Source organism: Epargyreus clarus, unplaced genomic scaffold (assembly GCF_041222505.1).
Source record: "Epargyreus clarus isolate Ecla_fem2 unplaced genomic scaffold, WU_Ecla_fem_2.2 ptg000006l, whole genome shotgun sequence".
Taxonomy (NCBI): Eukaryota; Metazoa; Arthropoda; class Insecta; order Lepidoptera; family Hesperiidae; genus Epargyreus; species Epargyreus clarus.
In genome coordinates, this window is record NW_027332214.1 from 10,781,952 (window position 1) to 10,805,256 (window position 23,305).

The window sequence follows — 23,305 nt, forward strand, 5'->3', positions numbered from 1 at the left end:
GGATATAACAAACGGCCGTATTGTTTATTATTCTGTGCGAAGTACCAAAAAGACGGAAGAGGAAGCTTTTTCTTTTAAAAAAATATGTAGCAAACGAGCATATATTTAGTTCTTTTGTTTGTAGTGTTCATTACTGCTGTAACCTTCTTCGAGTTGGCTACAGGTGCATAGCAGGGGTACGTTTTGAAGACTAACAGGAACCATTCATTTTAGTGTGCCTTACCGCACCGATGCCACTAGCATGCAATAGTACTTGAATCCTTAACGATTTCCAAATTAAATTGTATACTTAAAAAAAGTAAAACAACTATCTTTTTAATTTTCTCCGCCTGAAAATATTATTAACAAAAAGTTACCTGCTGAAGTCATTCTTCAAAGAGTTCAAGACTCAAAAATATTCACCCATCTTTTGCTTCCCACAACACAACTGGTGTTTAACAGAATTTTTGAATTTGTGTGTTTAATCTTAATTTGTAAGACATGCCTAACTCTGTCATAGTTTAATATAGACAATTGTTGCTAATGGGTGCAGAACTAGATTCCGCGCAAATTAATCTCTTTGATCTCTTGACTTTAGAAATTTTGGCTCTGAGAACCATTTAGATAGAGTATATGCACATGTTTGTTTATTAATAATAGTTAATAACATATGTTAGAACAGAACTTGTTACTAACTTGATGATTCAATAAACTTCGATTATAATAGTAGTATAATAGTATAACAAGCGATCAAAGTATTGTTGATCAAAGATCCACAGTCAGTTTTGAAAAAAAATCCTAGGTTGTTATGGAATATAATGACAATTAAATCCATTATTCATTTAATGACATAAAAATAGATTAAATATCTGTAATTTAACGTAATTATGAATTGGCTAAATGTAAAAATTAAAAAAATCTAAAATCACACCGAATTAATGGTACGACTGTATAAATAATGGTAGTGACGAATAACCCTATCAATCGCGATGAAACTTTTGAAGGTGGTAGAACGCTTTGTGGTTCGTCTCCGGCGACCTATTTCTGCCTAATAACAGCAGTGTTAGGCGCTGCTGTGTTCCGATTTGAAAAGTGTGGTAAGGGAGACATACTTTTCCGAGGCGTTCCAGCTTAGTCCTCAGGGGTAGCGGCGCATCTGTGGCCGACCTCAGGTAGGAATATCTAATTCTATCTGGGGTTGATTACAGATGTCCATGGGCGGCAGTAACCACTTACCATCATGCAGTCTGGAAGCTCGTCTGCTACTCGTATAATTAAAAAAAAAAGTCAATTTATAGTTGGATATGGTTTAAGCATACGATCCTTGTTTCAAAACAAACGTATTTTTAGTGCATTACGCATCGTATGTCAATGGATGCTCGATTCTGCAGACGCGTCGGCGGCGCGTCGCGTGGCGGAAACCATTTACCGTTTGGCAAACTCGATGAGTCTGGAATCTTGATGAGACTTAGGTTAATATATATATTTTTTAGAAATTAATGCCTTTTAATTTTAATATTTTCAAATATTTAAAATGTTAAAAGTACTTTTAAATATTAAAAGTCTTAAAGCATCGTCGCGCGGGTATATTACCACTCACACACACATACCGTTTTCGAAGATACGGCGATATAAATTATTATGGTGATAAATTACCAGTATAGATCACGATCCAATCCAATTCATAGTCGTGATGTGTTCTCAACCTGTGATCTTTCACTTACTAAAACAAATGTATTTTACCGACTTCAAAAATGAATTCACTTCAGACTTCAAAGAGAAGGATGTTGGGTTGTATATATGCATTACGTATTATCCCTGTAGTTCCGGGACCAGAATAGGGCTACGGTATCCCCTGCCTGTCGTAAGAGGCGACTAAAAGGGGGCTTCCGGGGTTGCGGACGGCAAGAGTGGGAGCTCGAACCGCCCGGCCAGCAACCCCGGGATGGACGGCGGTATGTGTGGTCGCATATCGTCGTGAACACCAGATGGTGTGGTGAGTTTCAAGCTCACCTGGGCGGAGCCCGACGGGGCAACGCGCCAAGTGGACTCCGGTTGCGTACCGTTGGAGATCCCGGAGTCTTCTACGCAGCGCCGAGGAAGGCCACCGGGGGGGATTTACGAGTAGTGCGGTAAGGATCCCACATAACCCCGTGCCGCTCCCACGGCATAGGGTACCTTTTGAAGGTTTCCCCCTCGTCAACAAAAAAAAAGTGCATTACGTATGTTAATAGGTTCTCGATCCCGCAGACGTGTCGGCGGCGCGTCGCGTGGAAACTATTTATCGTTTGGCAAACTCGATGAGTCCGGAATCTTGATGAGACCTAAGTTAGGTACGTCACAAATAATTCCATCACAGAATTCCATGAAGTAACAAAATATTTCTATTTTGTATACGACGCATTTAGGTATATTGTATCAGATTTTTTAAATATCGCGGCTAGCGTTTTTAATATTTATAAGTTTTATAAATATTTATTTCGGTAAAACTATTTTTATCTCCTCATTGGTAGGAAAGGTAGAAATATTAAGTTACTAAGAAATTCAAAAGGTCCACAAATCATTCGGGTTTAAAATGCGATCCTTGCAATGAAAAAGGAATTTGCTTTTGATTGCAATTAACAATAGTTTTCTTTGTTCGAATAAGTATCTTAAGTGAATTAAGTGCAATTACGTAAAAGGTCAAATAAAAGACAACGCAATTGTTACTCTTCGTGACGCTTCGGGCGCTTACAGAGTAATTTTATATACACCGGAACGTTAAATGGAAATTCCGACACCTCCTCACCCTAAAGTAAATGCGAAAAGGAAAGAAAGGAATAAATTAGTCAATGCACAAGAACGTGCAAATCAGGAACGTAGGATCACGCGCGCGGTCAATCAGCGATTTGAAAACCAAAATTAGTGTAATTATGTGATTCATTCAGAATTACGGAGAACTGATTGGGAAGCCTTAAAAAGGGCTAATACAAAAAGTGGGTGGATCTGCAGGTGTTTTTTTGTTTCTCGTAAAACACCATACACGTTTGTTAACCCATTTCTGTCCAATTGCTAACCACGTGTCTTCTGTCACCATTGAGAACTTCTGTTTATGTGTGTTTCCTATTTTAAGTATTTTCCTCACGATGTTTTTCTGCACCATATGAGCAAGTGATAATAATTTTGTAATAGACTTTGTCACCATTAGGCAACCACTGTTTATACGTGTTAACGTCATATCTACTTATATTTCATGTAAATCTGATTGAACTAGTATTGAAGAACGGTATCTACCTCTTTAATTCTACCAACTTTGATCTCTAAAGCTGCAAAGCTGGATATTTAAACTATATAACTTTCCCTAATTTTTAACGTCTGAAAAGGACATGATAAAAGTAGCAAAAGCGGTCCCTATTCTACAACAAATAGACCATATTTCGAAAGGCTAAAAGTTACGGTTCTAATAGTGTTATAATTTCAACTAACACGTAACACGATCTTAATTGATATTAAATAGGAGCGTGAATTGAACTTGACATTGCTGTAGTTCCGCAGGATGGCAACCCGACGCCGGCATCCGAACGCCGCACCTGTCAATTAGCGCGCGAACGACTGATTTATGTTCTGAACGATACGGACATAATATAATAAGGGCGGTTTCCACTGACCACGAGTGGCACACAAAATAACAGTTTGTTCTTATATAACACACGATTATTAATGGCTACAAAGGGTTTGTAGATCGCTTGTTTACGAAACTATTCTAGGGAGTGGTAAATGGTAAACTTAAATGTTCTTCAGTTGGGACACTTTTTCATTACTAAATCAGACGAATAAAATACGGTGACTTACCAATTATATTGTATAGGATTCGATAAGTCTATCGAGAGCAGACCTCAAAATACAGTAGCTATCCACGGAGACTAAATAAGAATGTCTTATCTGAGTCCGCTTTATCGCCTTTCTGAGCACAACACACCGCGCGACACTACTGTTACATGGCATATAAAGTGTGTCTAATGTCATCGTAGTATATCGTATGTATATTTATTATATGACTTTAATTATCATAGTCAATACTGCTTAAAAATAATAAACTGAAAGGGATACTAATGTAGCCCATGACATGCCCACAGCTTAGACAAATACAAGAACACCTCGTATGATAAAATCCGTCTAGCCGTTTGAGCTATTCAATGTGGCCAAGAATGAGTCATACATACATACGCTCGAAAACATTTTTTTTTTTTATAATATAAGAATAGCAGACGAGCATGCAGTCCACCTGATGTGGCTACTGCCGCCCATGTACATCTGTAATCAACCCCAGATAGGATTAGATATTCCTACCTGAGGTCGGCCACAGATGCGCCGCTACCCCTGAGGACTAAGCTGGAACGCCTCGGAAAAGTCTGTCTCCCTTACCACACCCTTCAAACCGGAACACAGCAGCGCCTAACACTGCTGTTATTAGGTAGAAAAAGGTGTGGCGGTGGTGCCGCCGGAGTTGAACCACAAAGGGTTCTACCACCTTTAAACCTTTGCAGTCGGGTAAAAATATTTTTACGAGTCTACTTTAACCTGAATAAGAGTTCCCAAATAGCATCTCAAATAGATATCTTCATGCGTATTCGCCATACTAAAAACATCAGTCCCTTCCTTTGTTTATTAGCGAGTGGAAATGTTCTTTGAACACGCCGATCCCTTTGAGTTTTCTCGGCTTATTTACAAGATAGAGTCGTTTAGCTTTTTAGTTTGGTTGATGGAAATTAATTTCGGTTTTATGTGCAGGTGTAGACTTTTAATAGTTCATGTAAAAATATAGTTTGTGTAGTTTTCAGCGATTTTCTTTCATACACAACAATATAATATTTTATAGGGTCTATGAAAAAACATTGGTTAAAAAAAATAACATGCAATACAACTATGTGCACATAAAAACAGTTTTTTTGGAATATCTATTTTTTTAACAAATTATTTTGTATTCTTTACACCTATAGTTCATTATTTTATTCCATTCTACGATTCTTATCTAATTATTATAAAGTGACTAGATAACAATAAATAAAAATAGTATAATAATAAGTTTTTTTCGTCAAAAACTAGTCTTCGAATATTTTAATAGCTTGACCTTTATTTTAAGATCATACTTCGCAAATTTGAATGTCCATGAGTACAATACAAACAGACACCGAAAACGTAGATATTTCTGTGTCTACCGAGAACCACTTGAGCTGTACGATTGCAAACAGCATTGTGTACAGAGAGACAGAATTGTTTGTTTTGTCGTGGACGCATGCAAAAACGTGCATCGACGACCTAAGTGGTTGATGAGTCGTTACGAGTATACTCATAGTCTACGAAAGTGATCGGCAATCTTTCCACGCATTATATAGTTACATGAAGTCATGAGGGGCGCATTCAGAAGTAATATCTGAAGTTGGTTGACGAAAAAAGGTCATAAGCATAAATAGTGCCTGAAAATTTTTAGCAAAGATCCACAAGCCACAAGAAGTTCTAGGAATATCCACAGACCTTTAGGAGAGAGTTGTGGTCTACATGCGTCTCGCAGGCCGCGGGTAGCCAAGCGGTGCTCTACAACCTTCTCCGCACGTAAGCCATAGGCCACCATAAAAAAACAAAGATCTCTCTGGCGTGTTTCTTCACAAAGTTTTCCTTCGCTGTTTAATAATCGCTAAGTAATTAGAAAAATCAGATCCTGGGAACTTTTTAAAGGTCATACCTTCATGATACCTTATAACAACAGCGATAAATGCTGCTGTCTTCTGGTTTGAAGGATGTGTTAAGGGATATACAATAAGATTAAATAAACTTCATCCTCAAGGGCAGCAACGTATCTGCGGCCTTAGGTAGGATTCTACCCTATGTGGAATTGATTATAAATTTCTATGGGCGGTAGTCGCCACTTCCTATTAGATGGACTGCATGCTCGTTTGCTTACGTAACACAAAACTTAGGATTTGAACCCTGGACCGCACGTGAGCGGCCGAATAAGCCGACCTTTATAACTTTGTAAATTAAGATACAAACACGGTCACAGGCATAGCATAAACCGCAGTAACGTCGTGATAGTATGCAGATAAAGGCAATGTGCTTCTTTGTTACATTAATGTTCTATTGTGTTGTGAACTCGAATACTTTGTGTCAAACAGCCAATAAACGTGCTACGCCTTTCTAATAGTTAAACAAGTCAATAATTTTCAATTGTAAGGTGTAGTTCATGGTAGAACCATTTTGTGTTAGTTTAATGTCTTTTTGACCATTTGCACTTCTTCAAGACGAGCAAGACTTGATTTTTGAAAAAAAAAAAAGAAAATTGAATTTGTAGGGATCGTAGGAATAATCAGAACCGCTAAAACGCGTCCATTATATTATTATATCGACTGAGTATCTTAAATACAAAATTGTAAAGGAATGCTCAAAAACAACAGGACGGTTATAAAATAAACCTAATGCCCAAAAACGTTTTTAGTGTCACTAGAGTCTTTCGAACAGACTTTTGTTTACAGATATCCTCATAGTATTGCTATGTTAGTATTGTTATTCTACTATGATATTTTTGGCAACTGTTTAACATAACAATCTCATTATACATACAAATTACACATAGCAAACCTGCATTAGAATAATATCGCACTAATCATTATTTGTAATAACGGCTTTGGTTCGCGGATATCACCACTGATTTTTAATGACACGTCATGTTGCATCATCGCTTACAATTCGGCTCAGGTTGCTATCGGATTTGCATCTATAAAATAATAAAATTATTCAGGTTACATAAACGTAGCCTTCGGTTGTGACCTAGGACCTAAATGAGCTAGGATTTTTGGTAGAGTTCTGGCAGGTTTTCGATTTAAATGTATGTGTAGGCTATGCGTAATTGTTCTATTGTATGCATTCCTAAAAAACTTCGGTGTACACAAGGTAGTCTATAATATCTTAACACGTTAGCTGCGGAACGCGGCTTAAAACACCTCGTCCATGTCTGGTCGTTATAGCGGTAAGAAAAAACTTTAACTTCTCTGTGGTGCGAGAGGCATAACTTCCGTCTGGTTCAGTGTAGGAGAGTGATAACTATATGTTTGTGATGTGCTACTGATTCCTAGTTCTATGGTACACCAACCTAATGTCGGGTTTGTTAGACCTCGTACCGCACTGAACAAATAATAATGCTAACACAGTGCGGAACGAGGTTGGGAACGCCTCGTTTCCCCACGCACCTCGTACCGCACCCCACGCTAGCTTCACGTGGTTAGTGTTGTGCAACGCAGTCGAGGCTGCGTAGCGACGAAGTAGGACCGCTGTCTTTATGTTGAAAATTATCATGTCGAAACGTTGCCGAAAAAGTTGATCATGGAGGAAGATGAAGAAAAACCGGTTGAAAAATCTGAGCCAGAATCAGAATACAGGAAGATATTTCAAAAACAGGTAAGTCACAAATATACTCTGTCTAGGTGAAAGTCCAGTAGTGAGACTTGGCAGGCTAGGCGTATATCCGTATAGTAAGAAATTACATTATAGATAATTACGTTTCCTGTTATGGTTCAAACAAAAGTTAAGTAGCTACATTATTGATATAGGAAACGTAGGCAAAATCGTTACGGAGTATTCCGATTACTCTTTACCCTAATCTACTCGCTCCTACTTTTCAGAATCCACTGCAAAGAAAGCACATCATCTCGATAAGGGTCCAAAGAAGAAGAGATGTGTCGGATGCTACGAAAAACTCCGCACATTCTTGACATGTCGTGAGGCAGACAAAAAAACCAAAAAAAAAATCTCACGGAATGCACTGTTTGCAAAAAACCTTATTGTCTGAAATGTTTCAATGAAAAACATCCATAACTTTTCCCCTTTTTGTATTCATTCTGTCCATAACGTTGATAAATAAAAACAATAAAATAAAATCGATATTTATTTTCCCATCACTAAATTATATGGAAACCTGCCATTTTTCAGTGCGGTCCGAGGTGCATTAGACCCACATTTTATTTTACCCATAGAATCTAAAGTAACGAATTTAACCAAGGGCGGCGGCAGTTTTAGGTTAATCAACTCATTGTTAATAATAATCAAGACAAAAGCCGTCGATTTTGTCTTATTTGGCGCCAAAAAAAGGATTGTAGTCTCCTTCGGGCGGTGGGATTTAACACGCCTCGTGCCGCCACAATGTCGGATATAGGACCAGGTTTAAAACAACTCGTAACGCAGTAGTGGAAAGTACAGAAAAATCTGTGCCGCAGGGAACGTGTTAAAAGTTACTAATAGTCCCCAATATACCGGTAAAAGCGCTGCCAAAATCAACCGATTTCGCAAAATCGGACAAAAAATAGATCTTAGCATATATCCATAAACAGATAGAGTATGTATGTGAATCTGATTATTTTGATTATACAGCCTCCATCAATTAAATTTATTTGTAATAATAACACCCAGACACTAAATGAAATTTTACTTTAATCATTTAAATGTCTGTACAGCCGGAGATTGAACTATGCGCCACGAGGGCCGTAAAACGCTGTAAGAAAAGCAACTGAGTTGCATCCTTCTTTAGGTAATAACATAATTTTGTATAGAAATATAAGGGCACAATGTACACCAATTGAAACATCACTCACGTATTATATACTTCTAGATGGACCACCGAAACACTCCGAAACCTTGACTGACAAAGAACAAAAAACTAATTACAATACTGCATCTATTTTAATTGCAAATCAAATTGTTACGCACTCAATAACTTGATAATTTGAATTCGTCATAACATCCGGCGACAGAAGATACATGACGCTTAACCATAACTAACGTTGCATTTCCCATGGAATTAAATTAAACATATGCCGGGCATTAGTATGACGGCTTCGTCACTGAGATGCAGTGCAAGGACTCAACCGGAAGGCTATATTATACCGTAATAAGATTATATTTTAAACGTCTACGTTTCTTTTAATATCTGCATTATGCACATTAGGAAAATACGAACAACGGAAGTACTACCACATTTATTTTAAGCTGCAGTTTTAAGCGGCTCTGTTATAGTTTAATAAAGAAATTGAAATGCCAAATGAGCTTGCAAACTACGTAAAAATGGCCACGGCAACTATAGACATCTGTGATCAACTCTATAACATGGGATTAAAGGCCGAACAGTTACAAATGCGTCGCTCCTCTTTAGGAGTACTTATATTATACCTCGTTTAAGTAATTCTCCTCTACAAACTTTTTTTACAGAAAAGAGCGCTTTAAACTGCTATTAAGTATAGCAAACATAAACTTCAGTAATAACCATACTGAACCCTGTAAATAATTTCTTATTAGTATCTTCTATGCTTAGATTAGCTTCGGACAATCCGTTTGATGTTGCGTTCCTACATCTGCTACAAGCAATTACCCATAATGATATTAAGCTCATGTTCCAGTCACGCCCCATAATTAACTCTTTCTCCCTTCGCTCGCCGTTCTTTTATAAATGAGCTGATATCCCGTGGGACTACTTAGTTTTGATTTTTGGCTTAAAGTATAAGCGGAAGCGATTGGCGGTTTAGTAAAAGTTTGGCGTAAAAATAAATGGAATCTTCTATTGTATGATTTATGTTCATTACAATTTATAAGATATTTTCAGATTTTGTTGAAATTGCAATTAAAAATATATTTTAGATTGTTTATTGAATTTTCTGTGATATTTGCGTATTAAAAATTAATAGAAAAATAATTACCGTACAGAAAAACGCATTTTATACCTACCTGGACTTTGAAAAACATAACCACTATAATAAAATTTAAAAACAAAACTAGCTTTTATCAAAGTGACTTGTGCCATAGCTAATAAAGATGTTATCGTCCATAGCCCGTTTACAGTTAGGTCGGTGAGTCCTTTATCGTCCAATTCTATCGACGTTTTAGCGTCTGATAGAGATCCCAAAGAAATATGCTTCGATTCAAATTTTTATTTACATACCGTCGCAGTGTGTAATTGGATTTATTATGTGTTGTTAGATGCTCTAAGCGCGATATAAATGTCTTTATCTTACTCGGTCATCTTAAATTTCGATTTTCTTTATTGCACCGACTACGGTTTAAGGCTTTTTATTAGAGTTTAACCCATATTTATTTTATGTCTCATTTCACTTTCTTATACGAGTATTATTAATTCATTATTTTTTATCAAACTAAATATAGGCATAGAAAACTGTAGAAAACCGTCCATGCCGCCTCTGTATTAGGCATAGTGATATTATGGAATATACTTTTTTATAAAAGAATTGTCATTCGATGATTCGAATTATTCCGTGTAGTTTGCGCATAACAACGAAATAAATAAAATATACATACGTTTTTTTTATACCTATTCCCTATTAGTAGAACTTAAGAATTACTTTAACCATTAATGTATTTGTTTCAGATCGCTGCTACTCGCAGCTATCGTACTAAGTAATTGTATCACATGGACCGCATCACGACATCACTACACGCATAACGTAAGTATCCTACCTTTTAATATTGTCCTACCTTTTTTATATTCTATAGCTGGAGTAGTGAAAAAATATTGTGCAGACATCTTAAATTTATTACAATCTTATATATAAAATTCTCGTGTCAAAATGTTAGTTACCGTACTCCTCCGAAACGGCTTTACCGATTTTCACCAAATTTTATATGCATTTTCAGGAGGTCTGTGGATCGGCTACTATCTATTTTTCATACCCCTAAGTGATAAGGGTGTTCACCCTTAACATTTTTTTTATTTATATGGCAACACAACGTTTGCCGGGTTAGCTAGTTATATATAAATGTTTCCAATCAAAATATAAGACTATCTATAATATTCAATGAGAGGAATTGTCACATTTGATCAAAATGTGTCATTGTCACATTTAAAGATTATTAATGAATAGCGTCTGCAAAACAGCTGCACAATAGCCAACGAAGTTAAATAAATTTTAAAATTTAATACGTTTTGATTTATGCATTTTCTATTCTAATTTATTGCATTTTAATAAGCATCTTTAATAATATATCTTACGAGCAATGATATACGTATGAGCTATTGTAATGGGGTGGCCATCCACAGAACTTGAAAATCAGGATGTGTGGAAACACCGGAATATTTATGTATAAACCAGGACGAAGAACTTAAACGCTTTTAATATATGCAATTGAAAAAGGAAAAGGTTTCTTGTAATGTATATTTTTAGTATGAATACTTTTTATAAAATTTCAAGAAATAATAAATTAAAGAATTACTCAATTGTAAAAATAAAACAATACCAAAAGATAATACAAACTAAAATACGAAGAGTATTTTGAGCATATCTTCCGAATATAATCACTCCTATATTTATCAACTCCTCCAGTCTCAGTCAACAGTAGTCGTAGTACAGTCAGTTAATACATAAAACCCAGAACGCTTTGAAAACCCACAACGCCACTCTGATTTTCACTCGCTCGAGAACTCCCCAAAAAGCAGGACATATCCTGGGAAAGTACGACGATTGGCAACCCTAAGTAATGACTATCTCGTGACAAACGGCCGGTAATGTATTGCCGTTTTGATTGGCGGCACTACCGAGATAGCGCACGATAGCGAGGCCAAAGTCTAGGATGCTTCTAGTGCTCCTGACATTCATTATGTCATGGATATGAAACACGGGTAGTAGTGATAAAGAGGTATGTTAGTAACAACTGATGCTTGAAAAGTGACTACTCAATATCTTACATTTTTTTGAAAAAGAAAGTATATCACCTACTATGATTTATCACTACATATATTTTCTTATTACTTTCTTAATAATCAATCTTCATATCTATTGTTGGTCCTGCCAAAGTATCATTTTAACGATTTCAGTCTACTAGAAATAGTCAAACTTCGATCTTACGACAATGCAAAGTACCTAAGAGGCCTTGCAAAGTACAAGAAAAAACAAAGTCAGAGAATCTTTGAGAATTGTTTTTAAAATAAATAACTTTTAAAATTTACTGTTAAAGTTAACTCTGATAGGCTCAATATCTAGTAGTGTATCGATGAACTGTCAATTTGATCGGCGAGAGTCGAGATGGCGAAAGATAAACGTCAGTTACGTCGGTCAAAGTCAAGGAGAGTTCGGTCAATGGTACCGGACACCGTTTACTACGAGATCTTTTTATATACAGCCGTCGTCAATCCATTATTGTCCCAATGTTATCAGAAACGAGAACTTAGGGACATACATGAACATAGTCAATAAGGGCATAGGTCTCCTCTTAGGATTTGAAGGGTTTTAGGCCGTAGTTCACCACGCTGGCAAAGTGCGCATTGGTAGAGTAAAGGCCATCTTTGAAAACTTTTTTTAAGAACTATCAGGTGTGTAGATTTCATTAAAATGTTTTACTTCACCATTTTAGCAAATGATAATAATTTCGAACACGCACATAAATTAAAAATCATGCTCTATGCTCTTTTATTATTCTTTTCTTTATCTTTTGTTTTATGATAAGAAAATATACCGGAGTGATTATACATAGTACTTACAAGATTTGTTTGCTTCTAATTAAAAAGAAAGTACCCACTGAGATAATGTTTGCTTACATGTGTAACATTTGTTTACAACACATTTATTTTTTAACTTAATGCTTCCCATCATAAAAGTCATAAACAATTGCGTTTAGAAAGTATATTTTAATTAGTAATATCTCTTCTAATATCCACAAAAATCTCTAAAAAATGATGAAAGAAATTATAATTATTACACATAAACAAGCCTTATTCAATACATATTACATCTTTAAATGTAAATTTTAATGATTCGGCCATAAATATCTCACGTACACGCATTAATTGTAAAATTACTTTCAATTTCAACACGGGACGCCGGCCGGGGTGATGTCAATGAAGATTTAAAATGCGTGGAAGGCTCAGCATGAGATTAGTTATAATATCACTGAGCACATTATTAATACTGGATATGACAGGGCTGAGTTTTCTATCAATTGGAATGTGATGATTATGAAGATATGATGTGTATGTGAAAATTATATGACATTCCGTAGTATGCAATAAGTTTAACTCAGTATTAAAATTCTAATAAATATTTTCTCTTAAGGTACCACCGTCACACTCATGACTGTTTTAATAACAATAAAGGAATAATAATAAGGGAGGTATACTTATGTGAGGCATTCCAACATTCTCTGGGGTCGTAATGCACCTGAGGCCGACGTCAAGAAGAATCGAATGACTAATCTTATTTGGGGTTAACTACACAGGTCCATGAGCAGTAGCAGTTATTTACCGTCATGCGGACTGCACGCTCGTTTGCTTCTATAAAACAAACAAATATATTACATACAAATTTCTCGACCTTTGCCCAACCCTAAAATTAATTTGAATATAGTTTATAACACAGATAAAACAAAAAGCATCACATTGATGGGAGCGTTAGCATCTACGGCGAACAGGTCATCTAGTTTAAAATCACTATTTTGGCTATTCTATTTGAAGCGATGATCAATTTATGAGCTCGCGTCACCCCGAACTCCTAATTTGTAGTTGACAGAGCTTCGAAATGTTACCAATACTTATAACCAAATACGAAACAAAGAAATTCAAGGGACTGATAGATGTTCGTGAGACAATATCTTCAGTCGTCTACACGAATTTAATTTATAAGGATATTATTAGAATAGACCAAAAGTAGACACTTGCCGTGCCATATTTAGATAACATGATGCCATAAGCATTCTAAACAGATGACACTTCTACATCAAATATTTATTGATCTTTTCGACACAAATTTTCTTTATTTTTTAATAGGTACTAACTAACGTTTTAGTTTATAACATGTAGACTTAGGCAAAGACTTTTCTATTAATGCTATGCGATTCCCTGGACTTAGACCATGGCTTAATTTTCAACACTGTTTATTTACCATAAAACACACAAGATAAGGAGTTACTTGTTTATTGAGTATTTAACATTATAACATTTTTTATAAAACTTTGGCCAGTTTTTGTTAGTTTGATGAAAAAATTGACGAAAAAAAAATTACTTAATCGAGGTCTACTCAATATTAATCTAATCAATATTAATTATAATATGCTCATGAAGATTGAAATTATCGCAATAAAATTTCTACTACAGGTTCCGCCATATTCTTAATATCTTTCATTGTTGATTCTTGTAAAGATGTGGCAGCAAAGTAAGGAAAATATACCCATACAAACTCAATGCGGTCCTCTCGTACGGACTGACCATTGCAACATGCAGCCGGTAATGCGCTGTACATTGTACAAGTAGTCTATCGTCAAAACATTTATTTAAATCGATGGCGGATGGTCCCCGCGGTGATCGGCATTTTAAGCGTTAAGCTGAGTGTAGAATGTACGAGCATTGCTCTATAGCTTCTTATTAAGTTAGGATTAATTAACTATCTACCTACCTTCTGGTTTTATGAAATAGAAGTAAAATACGAGCGTACTCTGTACAGTCTACCAGACAGTAAGTAGTGCACTTACTCCAGCGTATGAGTATTAGTCATCGTCAACCCATTAGCATTAGTGTACCAGTGCTGGGCACGAGTCTCCTCTCAGAGTGAGAAGGACTTAGGCCATAGTCCACCGCGCTGGCCAATCGGGAAAGCCGGCTGGAAATCAAAGATGGGGTGCAAATCCTCGACAGATTTACCTCAGATTTTTAAAGTTATGGGCGTATTAGAAATTAATTATCACTTGTTAAAACGATGAAGAAATACATCGTAAGGAAACCAGCATACTCGAGGAATCTTAAAAAAAGTTTTCACTTTTATGTGAAGTTTATCAATTCTCACTTGGTCATCGCGGTGAACTATGGCCTAATCCGTCTCATTCTGAGATCATGGCTGGCATGGAAAAGTAATGGGTTGATGATAATGATAACATAACGACAATTATATTTGTTCCAGTTCTGTAAATGTACTATTCGTTTGCGCATGTCAGTGTATAAGGAGCTTAATCAAGCCACACACAATCGGAAACACTTGACAGACAGCGCTAGATAATATTTTGTATGCGAGAATCGAGTATTCAAGGCGAAGTTCTTTGAAGTGTAGTGAATGTAGAAATTGTCGTTCATCAGCCACTCCTGACGCCTGTTAATCGCTGGTTATTATAATTTATTGAATGAATGGATTCTTATTATGAATGAATGGATTTTGACTTTGATTCTCGACCGATTGACGCACGTGATAATTACCTATACAGCAGGGTCACACGCTTATGCAACATCATTTTGCATATTCGCAACATGTTATTCGTTTGATGTGAGACCATAACTGACACGAGAAGAACCTGGAAGACCTAGGACGCACATCATATTTTCGAAAGCTTATTAGGATTTATCCGTCAAGTCTGAAATACATAGTTTATGTAGTTAACAGATTTACTTTGGCCTACAACCTCATCAAAATGAGCCCACTTACCTATACCCTCATACCCTCATAGAGTTCCTTCAATTAAATCTCAATATCATAAGCAATGAGTACGTAATAATTTTATTAATCTGCTATAGTCAATAGGTGGTAAATATCATTTCATTCAATATTATTTTAATTTTTTTCTGTTTCACAGGTAAATGGGCACCGGAGTCGACACAGGCGCCAGGGAGCTGGCCTCTTCCTACCTGCGTCATACATTATACCAGGTGGAGAGGGAGGCGGGGCGTGGGGGGAGTGGGGGGAGGTATCGCCTTGTTCCAGAACTTGTGGAGGTGGTGTTGCTAGTCAGAAAAGAATATGTTTAGAAGTTGGGTAAGGAATAATTGCATTTTTAAATATTTTAGTATTACGTATTACGTGAATATTATGACGACCTTCGGTACAAGCCACTTACATGATCTCTAAGCTTACCATTTAACACTGGAAAATTTGGCAAAAACAACAATTATTACCCAAATATCTTGGTAAGTAATTGTAAAATGTTCAGGCGAATCAAATTACAGTCGATTCGAGAGAAATGCAAAGTATATATATAATGTGAACAATAATAGGTATGTATAATATGTATAGAAATGTCGAATTGATTTTTGTAGTGTATCTTGATGTAAATTACCCATTGACCAACTCTTGGTAGATTCGACAGAACTTAATAAACGATTAAGTACATTAAAATGTCAATCATGAAGAGGGTAGAAAAACAACGTGTATTTTTCATTATGTCCTCTCAATGTATTAGTCAATGTCTCTTTGATTGTGTGTGATCTTGTAGTGTATAACTGGTTTCAGCTTAGACGGGCAGCCTCTCTGCAGAGGCGGGGACACGAAGTACTTCTCGTGCCAGACTCAGGACTGTCCTGAGGGCTCTGGTGACTTCCGTGCCGAGCAATGCGCTGAGTTCAACGATCAGGTCTTCAGGGATAATAAAAAATACACGTGAGTACTATAATTATTATATTCAGAAAACATTCAACGATACTAGCTGATGATATGTGGCTACTGCCGCTTATGGGCATCTGTAATCAACTGCTGATCAGATAGTTAGCTTCCTTCCTGAGGTCGGCCTCAGATGCGCCGCTACTCCTGAGTACTAAGCTAGAATGTCTCGGAAAAGTATGTCTCCATTACCACATCCTTCAAACCAGAACACAGCAGCGCTTAACACTGCTGTCATGAGGCAGAAACAGGTAGGTGCCACGCAAGTCGAACCACAGAGAGATCTACTACTTCCTAATCCCATTCAATTCCTATATATAATTCGTCCAAATTGCTTTATCAGATGGGTCCCGTACACGAAAGGCCACAACCCCTGCGACCTGAACTGCATGCCGCGCGGAGAACGGTTCTACTTCCGACACCGGTCGGCGGTGATCGACGGCACGCGCTGCGACGACGAGTCCTTCGACGTGTGCGTCAACGGCACCTGTCAGGTAATTATAGTCCGCGTAAAACTGCTAGTCCGCTCTGAATATAGAAAGGACTCGCGTCGCCATAGCGAATTGTATGACTACTCCTGCTCGCAACTACTTCAGAGCGGACTAGCAGTTTGGCGATAACTATACCATTTTACTGTTTTGTCGAGCGTATGTATGTAAATATGTCTCCTTCTTGGCACTCCCTGCTGCCCAAACGGCCAGACTTATTTTAGATATGAGGTGTCGTTGGATTCGTCTAAATTGTGAGAGTGACTATAGGTCATATTTTTTATGTAGTCTGGTTTTTGTTTTATGATAATTGCCAGTTTATCGAAGACTTTAAACTGTCGCTTGTTATTCATAATCAAATTATCCAATGTTTTGTCCAAAGACGGTCCTTTGACAATGTCTGCTAACTAGAAGGTGAAATTTCGATCTTGGTATGCAATAATTGGTAAGATAAATAACGCGTGTATTTAATAGAGATTTTAATTTTAATTTTAATTTTAATATTAATAGATATATGAGGAGGAAAAATGATATCCATTGGTAGTAAGTTGATCTGAAATATACGTCAACTATAAATACGAGTATAACAGTGTTAGTAGAACCTTGACAATACATATCGTTTAATAACGAAAATGTCATTACTGATTAAGTAGTATTTTTATATGAATTCAAAATGTTTCTGTTGTCTTTAGCCTGTTGGTTGCGACATGATGCTGGGCTCGAGCGCGCGCGAGGACAAGTGCCGGCAGTGCCGCGGCAACGGCACCAACTGCAGCACCATGGCGGGCTACATCGTAGACAAAGATCTGAGAAGAGGTAAACAGGATACGTATGTTACTGTAAACGCCCGACACTACGGTAAATCTTAGGATCTGCTGGTTGCTCCTAAGATTTGAGTGGTGATGCGCCGAGGGAAATAATTGATGATGAATTTTGTTGTGTGAACGTCATTTTCATTGTTGTAATTGAATAATAATTAAATTTCCATATTCCACCACTTGATTGAATACGCACGGGATTGGCTGAATCTAAAGTGACGTCACCTGCCAGTAGACAGTGAATATCAGTCGAAATGTACGATACCTCAGTTTTATATATCGTCTATCACTTACCATTAATTATTTTAGATATATGTATAGAAAATTTCCTTTACTTCATAATACAAATTTAATTTCAGGTTACAGCGATGTATTATTAATACCTCAGGGAGCCACAAATATTTTTATTGAAGAAGTAAGGGCGTCAACCAATTATTTGGGTAAGCAAAGATTAAATTTTATCTATTGGGTAATTCGGTTTTTTTTACATAACTAACAGATAAAAAATTACACCATAAAGTCGGCTAATAGAAAAAAATAAGTTTTGCTGAAAATTTTATTACATTCACACATATGATGACAAAGAGATATTCTGTTCGCAGCGCTACGAGCGAAACAACACAATAGGTACTACCTGAACGGCAACTACCACATAGACTTCCCGCGCTCCCTGATGATAGCGGGCGCGTTGTGGCACTACGAACGTAACCAGCAAGGTTTCGCTGCACCGGACAAGCTACGCTGCATTGGACCCACAAACGAACCGTTGTATCTTTCCGTGAGTAGTTTGTATGTGATTATACTACAATATATGTGTACAAGTTACTTTGGTAATGATGTCTCCAGAAACTTGTATAATATACAAGTTTATAGCAAGGTTTTTACAGAACTTCAATGAGCGTTATTTAGACTAATGCTGCCATCTCTTGACGAGTTATGGAAAGTCGCCGAATTAGTAAAAAATGATATAGGCACTTGATTCACATAGAGCGCCAAAAGCAGCAAAAACTCGAATTTCCATCATTTTCTAACAGTGGCTAAAGTTATAGAAAAAGGAGGAAAATTATTTTATTAGTCTTTAAACAAATAATTGTTTGTCGCCAGCATATTTTTTTTGGAGTTTACTCCTTAAGAAACGATTTGAGTTATAAGGCCCGGTACGGAAATTTTATGAGGAGTAAAATCAAGTGTAACACGAAAAGTTGAGGCGTAACGGAAACCAAAATATGAATCAAGAGTGCTTTTATTAATTTAAAATACAGTAAGTTCAAATCCCATATGAAAGTAATTATTACAATAAAAATAATTAGCAATATATAAAACATTAAAACGTCATTAACTAATTTGTTTACATTTTTGCATAAATTAAGTTATAGGTTTGATCATTTATAAACACTGTGAAAAATATGAACATTGGCGCCATAATATGATTAACAATCTTTTATGAACGTTTTTAAAGAAGAGTAACATATAAAATCAGTAAGCAATTGAATAAGATATAATATTAGCAAAATAAGTTTTTAACATAAAGAGGCTTTTGTAAGTTACTGATATATTAATTTAACTTATAAAAATGGATGCTTTATTGAACAGCACCATCTATCAACGATAAACGGGCAAAATCAAAACAGTATTATTTAATATTTATTACAGAATTATTGCTAATTATGTTCAAAATAAGTTATATAAAATTAGCAATACGTTTTAAATGAATTCTAGAATTATAAAACATTCAGAAACAATCCAAATTACATATAATAACATGTTTATTGAGTCTCATATAAATTTCATCCGTAAATTGCAACAAGGATATTTTATAGATGGCAAAGAAATTATAATTATTAAGTTTTAAGTTATAAAACGTTTAACATTGTTTTAAATATAAATAATTATATTATATTAAAATTTACTTTAATATAAACAATTATATTAAGTTACCATTATAATATTTGGAACCAAAATACATAGATTGATAAACTTGCAAACTTACAATTTATAAAACTTGCCACTAGATGGCGCTATTTTATATTATTTTGTAACATACTTTATGTAATACGCATTATTGAAGTAATATAAATAATCCGAATAATTACAGATATAAGTTTGTTTCTCTTATCATTTTAGCAGATGCGTTCATTTACCTACCCTTTTTTCTATTCGATATATATCATAATTATCATTCGTAAGGAGTAAACTCCAATCGTGCGTCGTAGCTGACACACACACACTTTTTTTTTGCTATTTCTTGGTTTTTCTATTTTATAAATGTTGCTGCTCTTAGGAGCTTAAGCTTAGACTTTACCACACCCTTTAACCTACATGCTACATAATTGCTATGAGATAGAAATAGGCGTTGTGTTGGTTTCCGCAGACGAATATTTTTTATACTACTTTGAAAATGGCTAATTGATAAATATATTTAATTTTTAGCTCTACCTTCAAGAAGATAACGTGGGGGTTAAATACGAATACAGCATCCCCAGTGACGTGGCGCCCCGGCCGGAGCTGCGATACGACTGGGTCTTCGACAAGTTCTCGCCCTGCTCCGACACTTGTGGTGGAGGTAAGAACTTTATAAGGAGACTTCGAAGCCGCGTACCTCCACGTACAGCGATTACCTCTGTAGCACGCAGGAAATTTTGAACTTAATCTTCGGTAAGGGAAATATTTAGTGCCAGTTAATATTCAATCTATCCAATGTGTGCCTACCAAAAATCGAAATATGAGAATTTCTTGTAAGCAAGAATTGTCAAATGTCAATCTTTGTTAGGCATTGGATCGTCTGATTATTATTATTAATAAATAATCAAAATATAAAATATATCTACCAATCTACAAATCTATCTACCAATCTGCGTGTTTATTTAATCGATATCGTGCATATCCTTGGCTTTTACAACCCAATAAAATTTACTTACCCATACACGTATGGGTCTATGTGCAACTTTCTTACTTCTGCGATTTTCCGTCCAATTCGGAAAATAATAGGAACATTAACAGAAGTCCTTACATGCATTATTACCCATAACGACTAACCCCATAAGAGAAATAAGTTAATAATAAAAAAAAATCTAGGTAATCTTAGGGAGATTTGGTACCACAAAAAGCTTTGCCGCCATTCTAAAATAGGTAACTTACCATCCAGGTTTCCAGACACGTAAAGTGACCTGTCGATCACGAGATGACCTGGAGCAAGTGGAGGAGAAGCTCTGCGACGCGGGGCTGAAGCCCGCCACCAACCAGACCTGCAACACGCAGCCGTGCTTGCCGCGCTGGTTCGAGGGCCCCTGGAGCCCGTGCTCCAAGCCCTGCGGGGAAGACGGCACTAGGTTACGTGAAGTCCACTGTGAGAAAATCATCACAAATGGGTACGGATTTGTCTTACTAAATTGGGGTAGCAAACGATCATGAGTATAATTGAAGTCGAGTGGCCACCTATTAGGTACTAAAAGCCCATGATCATGCTGCTACTGCCCATGACACTGCCCATTTCATACTAAAAGTTCATTAATCTTTTATTTATCCTTTGTTCAATGTAGTTCAATAATATTCATTACCATAACATGTAGGGTACAAGATACCTATAATTAACATGTATTAGGCGTTCTTGAATATACACAGTACACACATATCCATGCTTTTTTTCAGAGTGAATTTCAGATTCCCATCTGTGGTCTCGGACAAGGAATGCTTTGACCTGCTCGGTCCTAAACCGAATGTGTACGAAGAGTGCAACCGGAACGCCACATGTCCCACTTGGTTCACGGGCCCCTGGAAACCGGTAAGTACGAGACCATCAAAGAAGAAATTTATTAGTATTGCTATTTAAAAAATATGTGTATACGAGTATTCTACAAAATGATCTCAATTTATAAGTAAATTAAAATGATTTATTACAGTTCCATCGTATTTTAAAATCAAAACTGATGATGTCTGATTATGTTCCATCTTGACAACCAAAAAGATTTGGAAATGTTTAGTTCTAACAAATCTAAAATAAGGGCTTGGGAAAAAGTAATTGTAAATACGACATAATTAGGTTACAAGTCCTGACATTTTTCTTATTTCAGTGCGACAAACTTTGTGGAGAAGGGAAACAGACCAGACAAGTTGTGTGTCACACTAAAACCAACGGACGAGTACAAGTGTTCGACGACCAACTGTGCAGTGACACGAAACCGTCTTCGGAACAACCCTGCAACCTTCACCCTTGCGGCGGCATTGACTGGGTGCTCACCGAGTGGTCTGGCGTAAGTTCTCGCTGAGAATTAGTCTGGTTAGGAGTCTTTCCTTTCATCATCTTCGACTTCGATCATCTTTGAACTGTTGTTATTTTTGGTGCATTCAAACTGTAGATATACTTTTTTCCAAATTTCTGTGACCGTTCCGATAAGTATATGGACATCAGATAAACTATGTAGATTCCCAAAATATGTAATTTAGATATTTAACCAGCCGGGAACAGAATTCGAACAGTCATCACTGTTAAATCTGTTATTTTATAGAAGTATTCAAGTCCAGATAATATTTTTAACTCACGTAGGATACAAAACATTTTACATGAAGATGTTTTAATCGCGTTTAAAATTCCAGTGTGACACGTGCCTGTCAACGAAAAAAACGCGCCTGGCCAAGTGTGCAACTACGGACCGAACGATAGTCGACTTCGAGCTGTGCACGTACCACCCAATACCGATACTGGAAGAACCCTGCAACAAGTCTGAGCTACCGAAATGTGATGCGCAGTGGTACGCCACGCAGTGGGGAAAAGTGAGTAACAAGTTTCCTTTATTATTTGTTATTAAAAGGAGTTTTGTAGCTAGAATCTTCTGTGGTTCGACTGCGGCGGCATTGCAGGTGTCCAATATAATAAAGTTTTGGTAGGATTCCTAATTTCTATCGTACATGAAATTGGGTAAAGATACGCTTAACATCAACTGGACTGCATGAATATATAAAATTTATAATAGTTTTCTTAATCAGCCAGCACAAACAAAGAGCCAAAGAATCTTTAATATGTCATTTTTCCCAAATTTTCTCAAAGGGATATTAGGTGGCACCAACAACCGGTCTGTGGTCTTGCTCATCTTGTGAGGAGGTTTGCGACCAAATTAATATTGTATCTAATTCTCATGAAACTTCCAGTGCTCAGTGGAATGCGGCAAGGGCGTCCAGTCTCGTGAAGTCTTTTGCGGCTTGTTCGACGGCACGTCTGTTATGAAAGTGGAAGACGAGAAATGTGATTCGGAGACAAAGTATAGAGACACTAAGCCCTGCGAGATACCCGAGGAAAAGTGCCCTGCTAAATGGTTCGCTGGGCCATGGTCTGAGGTAAGGGCACGACAAATACTAAATATATAAAATTTTGTTTTCAAGTTATACTCACAATTTAAGATGAATGTATGTCTACTTTTGCTAGGAAATATGGGGGTAAATCATTATCAGAACCTCAAAGGTGATAAATACTTGTTTGTGAATTATTATTGTGTTAGCATTATAGCACCACTGTTTACGGGCTATTTTGTAGATTATGGTTAATTATAATTCCGCAATAATTTGGGATTTATTATATATCTATCATGTATCTTTTGGCGTTTCATTTATCATAAATAATACTGTTTAAGAAATTACTGTTTTA

General features: G+C 36.5%; 1 protein-coding gene across 11 annotated transcripts in view; it reads left to right on the forward strand.

Moving 5' to 3' along the window:
• The window catches only part of Ppn (proteoglycan-like sulfated glycoprotein papilin), a 121,102-nt gene that overhangs the window by 59,139 nt on the left and 38,658 nt on the right, over positions 1 to 23,305 (forward strand). For all 11 annotated transcript variants that reach the window (XM_073074042.1, XM_073074049.1, XM_073074043.1 and 8 more), the window contains exons 2-14: positions 10,385 to 10,460; positions 15,562 to 15,740; positions 16,215 to 16,361; positions 16,705 to 16,855; positions 17,542 to 17,665; positions 18,027 to 18,107; positions 18,270 to 18,445; positions 20,098 to 20,230; positions 20,813 to 21,035; positions 21,316 to 21,448; positions 21,738 to 21,917; positions 22,261 to 22,437; positions 22,813 to 22,998. In XM_073074042.1, coding sequence (XP_072930143.1) covers positions 10,385 to 10,460; positions 15,562 to 15,740; positions 16,215 to 16,361; positions 16,705 to 16,855; positions 17,542 to 17,665; positions 18,027 to 18,107; positions 18,270 to 18,445; positions 20,098 to 20,230; positions 20,813 to 21,035; positions 21,316 to 21,448; positions 21,738 to 21,917; positions 22,261 to 22,437; positions 22,813 to 22,998 — 1,966 coding nt within the window. The remainder of the gene's footprint in view (positions 1 to 10,384; positions 10,461 to 15,561; positions 15,741 to 16,214; positions 16,362 to 16,704; positions 16,856 to 17,541; positions 17,666 to 18,026; positions 18,108 to 18,269; positions 18,446 to 20,097; positions 20,231 to 20,812; positions 21,036 to 21,315; positions 21,449 to 21,737; positions 21,918 to 22,260; positions 22,438 to 22,812; positions 22,999 to 23,305) is intronic.